The following is a 13,107-nucleotide window of genomic DNA, read 5'->3' on the forward strand; positions in this document are numbered from 1 at the left end:
TTGCCTCATTTGGTTTATCATTCTTTTCCCTCACCCCCAATCCATACACACACATACTACACAAATGCATGTATGCACGCAGGTATATATGCACATCATTTTTTCAAAATCATCAGAAGATACATTAGACACTTGTAAACACTTGTGTATTTCCTAAGGACAAGTTTCTTATGTAACCACAGTACAATTATCAGAAGCAGGAAATTTTAACATTTTACATTACATTATCTAATCTGCTGTCCATATTCAAGTTTTACCAGTTGTCCCAGTATTTTATAACTATTCCCCCTCTCCAGGATCACACAATGCATTTAGTTGTTATATCTCTTTAGTCTCTTTTAATCTCCTCAACTTTTCTTTGTCTTTCTTGACTTTAGTATTTGAGTGTATAGGCCAGTTATTTTGTACAGTGTCCTTCAGTTTAGGTTTGTCTGATGTTCGCTGTGATTAGGTTCAGCGTTTTTAGCAGGAATGCCACAGAGTGGTGGAGTCTTGTCAGTACATCATATCAGAAAACATGCGAGGTCAGTTTGCTTGAATATTTGGTGATGTTAACTTTTCATTATTGATTAAGGTGATGACCGTTAGGTTTCACCACTTCAGAGTTACTGTTCCTGGGTTTCTTTCGTTGCTTGCTGACTTGAATCAAGGCGGCAACTGATTAATTAGACCTTGGATTATTGTATGTTCTTTGTGCAGCTCGAGATGCTGCTGTGCAGAAGATTGAGACTATTATCAAGGAACAATTTGCACTTGAAATGAAGAATAAGGAACATGAAATTGAGGTCATTGACCAGGTATAATGATGTTAAATTAAAAATAAAGGAACAGAACTATTGAAAAAAACTATGTGTGATGAATTTTAAAAAATCTGTTGAGATGGAATTATGGTGTATTTTTCCCATTTGTTGTTCTTTTAAAAGGAGCTTTCTCGTTTTTGGAAAAAAAGACCTGCACCTTTTTTTTTTTTTTTTTTTCTTTAAATGACATTGCAGAAAAAGATAAAGAAAAAAAATCACTTGAAATTCCGTCCCAAAAGATAATTCCTCTTTGCTTTTGTGCTCAATATCTTTGTGGACATTTCTCAATGAATATGCATATATACATACAAATACATATTAATATGTCTATATACTCTTGCAAACATCGTATTTTGTCATTTAAAAAAATATTTTGCCAATCTGATAGGTGGAAAATGGTCATTTCTATTTGTCTTTCTTCGATTATTAGACAGTTGAACCTTTGGGTTCATTTACATTTCTTATGAATTGTTTGTATATATCCTGTCGTTTCCATTTTTTAAAGTAATTAATATTTATTTTAGCGACTAATTGAGGCAAGAAGGATGATGGATAAACTTCGTGCCTGCATTGTCGCAAACTACTATGCTTCTGCAGGACTTCTGAAAGTTTCTGAGGTAAGTTTTCCTCATATGCAGTCATTTCTGGCCACCCATATTGTTGTGTGAAGAGAAATTAGTCTTGATGTGAAATCCCTGCTTTCAAAACATTTCTTATATTGACCTTTCGAATTCAAGAAGCCTAGCCTGCCTTCCTGGGAATATACATAAATTTATGATTGTGTTCAACCATATCCTTTAATTATACCTCTCTACATTGTCAATAATCGTTAAGTAACATTTTTTTCTTTTTACTTAATTGTTCTGTAACTAATTGTTAGCACTGTTGCTAGGCTTTGCAGATACAAAGATGAGTGTGACCCTGTTCTAACTTGCCTTATTCCTCTTCATTTGATTATGGATGGCTTTGGAATAAATTATAGATCGATTGATTTTTCTCTGACCTTTTACTGCTAATGAATGGCAATTGTTAGTTTCAGTAGATTTACTCTATTCAAGAAGCCCTGATTTTTACCCCCTACTTTGTGTGAAAATTTTCAAATATATAGAGAAGGTGAAATAAGCACTTGTTTATGCATCACTTAGCTTCAACAGCTTTAACATTTTGCCATGTTTGCTTTATCTATCTTATTTTTGTCTAAAACATTAAAAAGTAAGTTCCAAGCATTGTGACGCTTCATCCCTAAATACTTAATCCTAAAGTTTCGTCTTCTGTGTAGTCACAATACCTAAGAGAATGAGTCCCTAATATTATTTGATAACCAGTCCATATTCAGATTTTCCCAGTTGTCCCCAAAATATCTTTAAAGTTGGGGGGTTTTTGTTTTTTTTGGACAGGATCCAATCAGGGTTCATGGGTTACATTTGGCTGTTTTGTTTCTCTAGTCTCATTTTATCTAGAACAGTTCTCCCACCTTTTTTTCCCCTGTGATATTGACTTATTTGAAGAGACCAGGCCATTTATGTTGTAGAATGTCCCACATTTTGGATTTTGTTCCCCTTGGGTTGTTCCTTCATTCCTTCTATTTTTCTGTAAAATAAGAGTCAAATCTAAAGATTTGATTAGATTAAGGTTGAGTCTTTTTGGAGATAGTACTTCATAGGTAATGCTGTATACTTCATATTGTATCACATTAGGAGACATAGTATCAGGTTGTGCTACTGTTAGTGATACTAAGTTTAGTATGGTTAATGTGATTACCACTAGATTGCTCCAATTATAAAGGATGGAGGTAGGATTGAACTGATACAGAAGTATTTCTTCTTGTTTAACGTTTTGATAATTTCAGCATAAGTTTTGTTTTTTTCTTAAGTTTTTTCCAGTTCGAATTAGATAATTCTCCTCTCGGACAGTACTGGCTCAATGAGAATAGTGGAAGGGCTGCAGGGAGCATAGTAGCATGCTGCTTTGCATCATTCCCTGTGGTTTTTACAGATAAGAGGTACCTGCCATGTATAGGCTTTTGTGTCATCCTGTGGAGCTTTAGGGTATTAGGTATTGGTGATACTCCTGATGTTATCTTAGAGAAATCTGAAGCATTATTTGAGTTTAATCTTAGATGGTAGATAGTTGTTTCTTCTACTGCAGGAGTTTCCATATTACATTTTAGAGTCTGAACTACTTTGCTCGAGCTACCATAACAAATTACCACAAGCTTGGTGGCTTAAAACAACAGGAATTTGGGACTTCCTTGGTGGAGCAGTGGATAAGACTCCGCGCTCCCAATGCAGGGGGCCCAGGTTCGATCCCTGGTCAGGGAACTATATCCCACATGAATGATGCAACTAAGAGTTCGCGCGTGCCACAACTAAGGAGCCCATGAGCCAGAACTAAGGAACCCATGTGCTGCAACTAAGGAGCTGGAGAGCCTCAACTAAGGAGCCCACCTGCTGCAACTAAGACCCTGCTCAACCAAATAAATTTTAAAAATAAATAAATAAAGGAACCAGACTTAAAAAAAAACAAAACAGGAATTTATTATCTCATGATTCTAGAGGCTAGCAGTCCAAAATCAAGTATGTTGGTGGCTAGGCCATGTTCCCTCTGAAGACTCTAGGGAAGAATTCTTCCTTGTCTTCTCCTAGCTTCTGGTGGTTGCTAGCAGTACTTGGCATTCCTTGACTTGTAGGTGCATCACTCCAATTTCTGCCTTTAACTTCACATGGACTTTTCCCTTTGTGTGTCTTCTCTGTTTCTTTCTGTATCCAACTTTCCCTCTTTTAAGAATACTAGTCATTGAAGTAAGGCCTACCCAAATCCAGTATGACATCATCTTAACTTGATTACATCTGAAAAGACTGTATTTTCAAATAGTCACATTCATAGGTCTAGGTGGACATGAACTTTTGGGAGACACTGTTAACCCAGGGCAGATTCTAAAGTCATCCGTCATATGGCTTGCTATTAGATTCAGCAAGATGGACATTGCGAGCTACCAGCTGCCTGACATAGGACTGTAGCTACTCTGAAGAGCTGGTTATTCATTTAATGTTTTGATGCCTTTTTTAAAAAACCATTAGCAGTACTGAACTGTGCTATTTGATAGTCTAGAAATGTACTGATTTTTATCTTGTTATATTCTGATTGGGATTTATTTAAGGATATTTAGGTATTTAGGATCTGCCAATTAATTATTTTTAGTTTGCTCTAACAAAATACATTTATAGCTCTAAAATAAAGCTGTATTATAGAAATACAACAGCTCTGTTGCTTTGACTCTGAAACACTAGTCTCTGGCTCCCTTTTACTTGCTAAAACAGTTATTTTTAATTTCAATTAAGCAATTTCTAAAGCTGGGCTTCCTAGGAAGTAACTACATCATAACAACACACTATTTTATATGCAAGTAACAAAACACAGAGAAATACCCTAGGCAGGCTTCAGTACTGGACTGAGGGCAGACTATATATCATTATTAATCATTTTAAACCATTCTATGCTACATTTTATTCCTACATGGGAGCCATTTTACATACACATTTTAAAAAATCTTTATATTTCTTACAGGAATGTTTTATTTAGAGCAGTTGATGTATTTGTGTCAAGCAATGTGAGGTTTATTTCTTTTTAAGTCAAATCTGACTTCCTATGTGTTACTATATATATATATTTTTTATTTTATTTATTTATTTTTGTGGTACACGAGCCTCTCACTGTTGTGGCCTCTCCCGTTGCGGAGCACAGGCTCCGGACACGCAGCCTCAGCGGCCATGGCTCACGGGCCTAGCCGCTCCGTGGCATGTGGGATCTTCCCGGACTGGGGCACGAACCTGTGTCCCCTGCATTGGCAGGTGGACTCTCAACCACTGTGCCACCAGGGAAGCCCTAATTTTTAAATTTAATTTATTTATTTTTGGCTGTGTTGGGTCTTCGTTGCTCCGCATGGGCTTTCTCTAGTTGTGGCGAGTGGGGGCTACTCTTCGTTGCAGTGCGTGGGCTTCTCATTGCGGTGGCTTCTCTTGTTGTGGAGCATGGGCTCTAGACATGTGGGCTTCAATAGTTGTGGCACATGGGCTCAGTAGTTGTGGCTCACGGGCTCTAGAGCGCAGGCTCAGTAGTTGTGGCACATGGGCTTAGTTGCTCCGTGGCATGTGGGATCTTCCTGGACCAGGGCTCAAACCCATGTTCCCTGCATTGGCAGGCGGATTCTTAACCACTGTGCCATCAGGTAAGTCCCTGTATATTTATCTTTACTTTTCATTTACCTTCTGAGGACTTGCATCTTTAGCTTTTAGTGTTAGGAACTTTGCATAATTATTTATCATTCTCTAGTTTTTGTTTTGTTGATTTGGACCACATTAAGGAGTTTGGACTTCATTTTATGGGAGTGGGGTGATTTTGAAGGATTTTAAGCATGATTGGAAATAGATAAGCATTTTTGGAAGGATCAAACTTTTGCCTACTTTTGATGGATACGATTAAGAGTTTGTTTTGCTTACCCTCATTTTTGCAGGGATCAAAGACATGTGATACGATGGTTTTTAATCATCCTGCTGTCAAGAAATTTTTGGAATCACCATCTAGGTCATCATCTCCTGCCAATCAGAGATCAGAAACACCATCAGCCAATCATTCAGAAAGTGATTCTTTATCTCAACACAATGACTTCTTATCTGACAAAGACACTAACAGCAATGTGGACATAGAGGAAAGACTCTCAAGCAACACAGAGCAGAGACCAAGCCGAAATACTGGAAGGGTATAGTTGGATGGATGGGAGGGAGCCAAAAGAGAAGGGCACCAGTATTTATTAAGAATGCACGTATTATTTCATTTAACCTTCATAGGAACCATAGGATATAAGTTAATTATAGCCCTTTTAGAGATGGGGAAACTGAGTCTCTATGAGTTTTAAGTTATATTTGTTCACAGGTATCAGAACTGAGAGTTAAACTTTTGTCTTTTTATATTTGTCCACAGTATCAGAACTGAGAATCAAACCTGTGTCTTTTTGATTTTACAATTCAAGGCTCCTGTGTACCGCACAACTCCTAGATGCCATTCATGTAGATATGAAAGAAACTTTGAGGAGTTGGCAGTACTGTGACCTTGCCCAAGGTCTTTCCACTCTATCATGTTTATTCTCTCAAGAGCAGTGGCTCTTCATCAGTTTCCTCTTTGAAACTTTATGTTCTAAGATGCTTTAATAACTGGAGGAAATTTGAAAAACAATAAGTAGAATTGAAAACTGTTTATTGCTCTTTGATCCTGTCAGTTTGTAATTTGAATTCCCATCTCAAGCTGTTCTGAACTTCTTGGTGTAATACTTGGCTATAGAATCCTTACTGGATAAGACCAGTGGTTTTTCTCAGCCAGATGTTCTGTGATAGAGGAAATTCCCAGGCTGCTTTCCACATACTCAGACATCAAGGATTTGATTTTTTTTTTTTTTTTTTTGCGGTACGCGAGCCTCTCACTGTTGTGGCCTGTCCCGTTGCGGAGCACAGGCTCCGGATGCGCAGGCTCAGTGGCCATGGCTCACGGGCCCAGCCGCTGCACAGCATGTGGGATCTTCCTGGACCGGGGCACGAACCCGTGTCCCCTGCATCGGCAGGCAGACTCTCAACCACTGCGCCACCAGGGAAGCCCAGATTTGATTATTTTGATAAAATTAAAAATGTTTCTGATTACAAATTCGTATATGTTCATTTCTGAAAATTTTAAACTACAGAAAAGTAAGAGAGTAGAAAAGTCATTCATAATGCCACCACCCAAAATCAGAACTCTTAGTGTTTGGATTTAGTTGTCTCCTTCTAGTATACTTTCTGGGGAAATACTGCATATGTTTTTCTTTTTTTAATTAAAATGAATTTAGGTCACACTAGTCATAGCATTTAGAAACCTACTATCTTTTATGTAATATGCATGCTCATGTTTATGTAACAGATATTTAGTGTTTACTGTGTACCAAGCATTTTTCTAAAAACTGTATAAAATCATCATCTGAGATAGATACTATTATCATCCTTATTTTATAGATGAGGAAATAGAGACAGAAAAGTTAAGTAATTACCCAGGATGACACATCTAGTAAATGTAAGGGCCAAGGCTTAAACACTGGCTGTCTATCTCCATAGTCAAACTTTAAATTAACCATTATGTTTATGTTACTTCTTATTGAAAAATTTTTAATAGTACAGAAGATTGAAAAGAAAGTAAATTCCGTTGACCCCTTTCCCCATTTCCATATCACAGAGGTAATTGTTGTTGTAGTTTCTTGTGTCTTCTTCCACATCCTATTTGCATGTACAAAGCAGCTGTTTGTGACTATTACAAACACACACACATATGTGGAATTACAGTGTACAAACTTTTTCTATAAACTAATGCAAAAATTATAGTAAAATTATTCTTTCGTGATCTGAGAGCAGCCATAAAGCCAGAGAATTTTGTAATTAAAAAAAAATTGAGTTAGTCCATTCATACCTTTTATGATTTTGTGGTTTCTGCCTATTGAAAATTGTCTAAATTGAAAATGAAACTTGATTATGATTTTTTTTCTAGGACACTTCTGGTATTACTGGCTCCCATAAAACAGAGCAACGGAATACTGATCTTACAGGAGATGAGACTTCACGACTTTTTGTAAAGAAAACAATAGTAGTGGGCAATGTGTCCAAGTGAGTATTCAGTTGAATTGTCTCATTTTCAGTCATCCATTTTTGGTAATACTCTGGCATACTCTTATTATCATAGTATTACAGTAAGTATAGGCCTCAAAGATTCTTTTTCCCGAACTCTTCGTTGTTTTAAAAGTGAATGAAAGTCCAGAGACTTGAGACTGCTTCAGTGTGTCTGCTAATCTTTGACATAGGATGAAATTGTGCTTGGTAAAAATTTTGTAAACGTGAACTTCTATGCAAATGGTGTCTTTTATTAAGCATGTAAGTGTGGATAACTTTGGAGGAACTTTTGACTTCTTCTGACCTAGTTCTATCCTTAGGGGCCTTACCTAATTCCTAAAAATGTTTATTTGGTTGCCCAAATTGAAATGTTTTAAATTTATAACAAAAGGTTGTAGAGCAGGTCTTGAAGACAGAATTCCTTCAAGCTAAAGGGCTGTCTCTTTAACAGTATGATCTCATGCTGTCTTGTCGAAGCATCATCATTTTTGCCGAGTATCTAGGAATGGATAAAGACATCATAAATCTTCAAGCAGCATAAGAATGTTATTTCCTCACAAAGCCTTATTTGCCCTTCTCCTCACTAGGCATATTTCCTCTATGCTTTCTTGTCATTTTTATCATATTATATAGTTATTTCCTATTTTCATATATTTTTTCAAATCAGACTGAAACTTTTGGGTAGACAGTATATCTTGTTTGTTTTTGTATCTTGCAGTAGTTGGTATTCAGTAAATATTTGACTGATGAATGAATCAGTATATTTATGAAAATTGTAACTAGATTCAATTACTGAAAATAAAGGATTCAGAATTACAATAAATATCTGCAGAGGGGGAATCAGATCTCAGGGGAGTCTTCCAAGTCCCAGTTAATGGACCACTGATAAAAAATAAGAAGTACATTAAAAATCTCAGGATAATAAAAACAAAGATTCTCAATGGTCTGTGTCATAGTATTTAAATAGAAGCATGAAATATGACTAAGGCAATTAGGTTTCTGTTTTATGGATTATTTTAGAGTTAGCATGCATTCAGCTAAGGGGACTAATATGAAGTGTTGAGGTCTCAACTATAGTACAAGACAGGTCAGCCCAGAAAAGGCCAAAACTAGAAATTCATGTAGACTCACCAGGCCACCAGAAGATTGGGGAGAAACAGTTACTGACATTTTCAAACAGTTATGTCTGATTTGTAGGTTTTGGAGTTTAACACCAGCTAGTACTTAAAATGCTGGTTAACCGTGGATTTTAAGTAGAGAGGAATGATTGACATGAGAATTATAAAGTCCTTGTTTGTTCTGGAAGAGGATAAAAATATCGATTTACTTTGGACTTTGTTATGAATGCTTGTTAGAATATCTAAGATAACAACGAAAAGAATAGACATAGAGATTTAAACTTTAAAAGTAGTAAGGGGTTGGACTGCCCCGGTGGCGCAGTGGTTAAGAATCTGCCTGCCAAATCACGAGACGGGTTCGAGCCTTGGTCCAGGAAGATCCCACATACCACGCGCCACAAATACAGAGCCTGTGCTCTAGAGCCCGTGAGCCGCCCGCAAGCCACAACTACTGAGCCCACCCGCCACAACTACTGAAGCCCGCGTGCTGCAACTACTGAACCCCGCGTGCCTAGAGCGCGTATTCCACAACAGGAGAAGCCACCACAATGAGAAGCCCGCACACCGCAACGAAGAGTAGCTCCTGCTTGCCGCAGCTAGAGAAAGCCCCCGTGCAGCATTGAAGACCCAACGTAGCCAAAAAGAAAAATGCAGTAAGGTGTGAGGAGAATTGAATGAAAAAAGGGAAAACCCCCCGATTCCAAAGAAAGGCAAGCAGGAGCAGGAGAAGGGATGTGGAAAAGAAGAAAAAAAGAAAAAGACAAATAGTATAAAATAATTTAGTAGCAATAAATCTAAATGTATCAACAATCATAAAAAATGCATATGGATTTAATTATCTAATGAAAAGAAATAGTTATACTGAGATAAAATAACATCTTTATGCTTATGCATTTGAAAATTTAGATGAAATGGAGAATTCCTAGAAAAACACAACTTAAAATGACTCAAGGAAAAACCTTGAATAGTTTTAGAACTACTAAGTAAGTTTAATTATTGATTTTTAAAACGTTTTCTTCACAAAACCAAATTAAACCATGAGGCTTAGATTGCTTTAAAGGCTGAGTGGACAGCTAATTCCAATTGTGTAGAAAATCTTATGGGGAAAAAGAGAACATTTGTCAATTTACATTATGAAGATAGCATAAGTTTGTTAATAAAGCCAAACAGGGAGTTCATAAGAAAAGGAAAATTGTAGGACATTGACACTCATAAATATAGAGGCGAAAGTGCTGAACAAAATAGTTAGCAAACTGAAGTCAGTAACTAGAAATGATAGTACTTCCTGACCAGGAAATGGAAGTTTGGATTAACATTAGAAATTAATAAATATAATAAAGGACATAAAACATGACCACCTCAAAAGATGCAGAAACATTTGACAAAATTCAAAGTCTATTTGTGGTGAATCCTCATGGCAGACTTGGAATTTAGTTAATCAGATAAAGAATATCTCAAAAAACCTTCAGCAAATATCATACTCAATGGTAAACAATTAAACACCTTCCCCTTTAGGTTCAGAACAAGACAAGAGATGGTCAGTATTACTACTCCTATTCACCACTGCACTTGGAGATACTAATAGAGTCATAATCCATTAATAAATATGAGGGTTAGAAAAGAAGAAACAAAGTGTCATTATTAATAGATGATATAATTGTCTACACAGAAAAATCTAAAACAATTTTTGATAGTTTTAGAGTTACTAAGAGAGCTTGGCAAGGCTATTGAATTACAGTATCAATACACAAAAGTTGATTGTGTTTCTGTATGACAGACTTAGAAAACAGTTCTAAAAAGATGCATTTACTATAGCAATAAAAAATACAACATAATAAATCAAACAAAAGATATGCTAGCCTTTCATGAAAATGAATAAAATTGTATTAAAACACATGAAAGAACTAAGTAATTAGGAACTTCTTTGGTGGTCCAGTGGTTAAGACTCCATGTTCTCAATGCAAGGGGCACAGGTTCAATTCCTGGTCAGGGAACTAGGATCCCACACGCCACAGGACGTGATCAAAAAATAAATAAATAGATCAGTATACCATGTTCAGGATAGGAAGGCTCAATATTGTAAAAGATACCACTTCCCCCTAAGTTGATATGTAAATATTCTGATTAAAATCCCAGTAGCGTTCAGGAAATTCACAGGCTGGCTTTTATTTGTGAAAAAACCAAAGGGTCAAGATGGGACATGAATACTCCTAAAGAAAAACTAGGTTAGGCAACTTGGCCCACTACATTGCTAAGGATAACCATAGACATAGATGAATGTATAGAAGTCCATGACCATATTTTACAACAAAATGTAATAAGAGGGCCTTGTGAAATAAAGACAGAGCCTCTAAAGGGAGGGCTAAGGATTCTAGTTTTACCATGGTCAGGACTTAAGGGAATGGCTTGTTTTGGCTTTTAAAAGGCAAGAGACCAGTTGCATTCTTCTTGGCAACAATGAGTAGGAAACAGAAGAGTTCAAAGTTCTAGCACTTTGAAACCTGAATGAAATCAACCCAAAGGCTAGAGGCTTCCTAACCCAGGAATAAAGTATGCCAGTTTATTTCTACCTAATGTACCCACTTAGCAGGAAAAGCAAGATTGATTTTTTTAAATTGCATGGTGATAATCAGAAAACAAAACAAACTTTAAGGGAATGCCCCTTAGGCCAAAGAAAAAGTTTAAAAGAAAAGGGTTAACTGCAAAGATTCACTTTGGTTAGCTGATATAGCTGTTAAATATTGAATGAATTTTAGGGGTTTTTTTAATTGAAAAGTTTCTCTCACCCTTATCCCCTGGCAACCATTTTTCTACTCTCCTTCTGTGAGTTTGACTTTTTTTTTAGATTCCACATCAAAGTGATACCAAGCAGTATTTGTCTTTCTCTGTCTGACTTATGTCACTTAGCATAATGCCCTCAAGTTCCATCCATTTTGTCACAAATGGCAAGATTTACCTTTTTTCTCAGAACTGAATATTCCCGTGTGTGTGTGTGTGTGTGTGTGTGTGTGTGTGTGTGTGTGTGTGTGTGTGGTCATATCTTTATCCATCCCTTTTAAAACATTTTTTTAAATTGAAGTATAATTGACCTAACAACATTATATTAGTTTTAGGTATGCAACATAGTGATTTGATATTTTTATACATTGCAAAATGATCACCACGATAAGTCTAGTCACCATAGCTATACATTATTTGTATATTACATGACTTACTTATTTTATAACTGGAAGTTTATGTCTCTTTATCTCCCTCATCCATTTCCTTCATCCACCAATCCCCTCCCCTCTGGCAAACAGCAGTTTATTCTCTGTATTTATCAGTCTGTTTCTGTTTTGTTATGTTAGTTTTGTTTAGATTTCACATAAAAGTGAAATCATAGTGTTTGTTTTTCTCTGACTTATTTAACTTAGCATAATACCCTCTAGGTCCATCCATATTGTCACAAATGGTGAGATTTCATTCTTTTCTTTGGCTGAATAATATTCTATTGTATGTATATACCGCATCTTGATTCCATTCATCTGTTGATGTATGCTTAGGTTGCTTTCATATGTTGGTTATTGTAAATAATGCTGCAGTGAACATAGGGGTATATTTATCTTTTTGAATTAGTGTTTTGAATATGTTTGGAATTTCTAGAAGTGGAACTGCTGGATCATGATAGCCATTCTGACAGGTGTGGTTTTGATTTGAATTTCCCTGATAATTAGCGATGTTGAGCATCATTTCATGTGTCTGTTGACCATCTCTGTGTCTTCTTTGGAAAAATGTCTATTCAGGTCCTCTGCCCATTTTTTAATCGGGTTGTTTGTTTTTTTGATGTTGAGTTCTATGAGTTCTTGGTATATTTTGGATATTTTGGATATGTGATAAGGGGTTAATCCCTTATCACAGATATCATTTGAAAATATCTTCTCCCATTTAGTAGGCTGCTTATTTGTTTTGTTCATAGTTTCCATCAATGTGTAAAAGCTTTTTAGTTTAATGTGGTCCCATTTGTTTATTTCGGCTTTTGTTGCTCTTGCCTGAGAAGACATATTAAAAAAGATATTGCTAAGACTAATGTCAAAGAGCATACTGCCTATGTTTTCTTCTAGGATTTTTATGGTTTCAGGTCTTACATTTAAGTCTTTAATCCATTTTGAGTTTATTTTTGTATATGGTTTGAGAAAGTAGTCCAGTTTGATCTTTTGCATGTTGCTGTCTAGTTTTCCCAACACCATTTATCGAAGATGCTATTTTTTACCCATTGTGTATTCTTGCCTCCTTTGTTGTAGGTTAATGGACCAATAAGTGTGGGTTTGTTTCTGGGCTCTCTGTTCTGCTCCATTAATCTATGTGTCTGTTTTTGTGTCAGTACCCTACTGTTTTGATAACTGTAGCTTTATAGTGTATATCCATTCATCTCTTGACAGACACTTGTTTCCTTGTCTTAGCTATTGTAAATAATGCTGCAGTGAACATGGGAGTACAGATATCTCTTTGATATCCTTTTTTATTGTC

The 13,107-nt window shown here is 36.2% G+C and overlaps 1 protein-coding gene across 7 annotated transcripts in view; it reads left to right on the top strand.

Annotated features, from left to right (window-relative positions):
* YEATS2 (YEATS domain containing 2) overlaps positions 1-13,107 on the top strand; it is a 121,129-nt gene that overhangs the window by 44,612 nt on the left and 63,410 nt on the right. For 5 of the 7 annotated variants that reach the window (XR_008617040.1, XM_024124400.2, XM_024124399.2 and 2 more), the window contains 4 exons: positions 700-797; positions 1,325-1,417; positions 5,314-5,559; positions 7,365-7,480. Coding sequence is in view for 6 of the 7 variants with exons in the window: in XM_024124400.2 (XP_023980168.1) it covers positions 700-797; positions 1,325-1,417; positions 5,314-5,559; positions 7,365-7,480 (553 nt within the window). In the remaining variant the exon portion in view is untranslated. The remainder of the gene's footprint in view (positions 1-699; positions 798-1,324; positions 1,418-5,313; positions 5,560-7,364; positions 7,481-13,107) is intronic. The other 2 variants (XM_024124403.2, XM_055084056.1) reach the window with 1 other exon arrangement.

The sequence above is a fragment of the Physeter macrocephalus genome, chromosome 1, assembly GCF_002837175.3.
Source record: "Physeter macrocephalus isolate SW-GA chromosome 1, ASM283717v5, whole genome shotgun sequence".
Lineage (NCBI taxonomy): Eukaryota > Metazoa > Chordata > Mammalia > Artiodactyla > Physeteridae > Physeter > Physeter macrocephalus.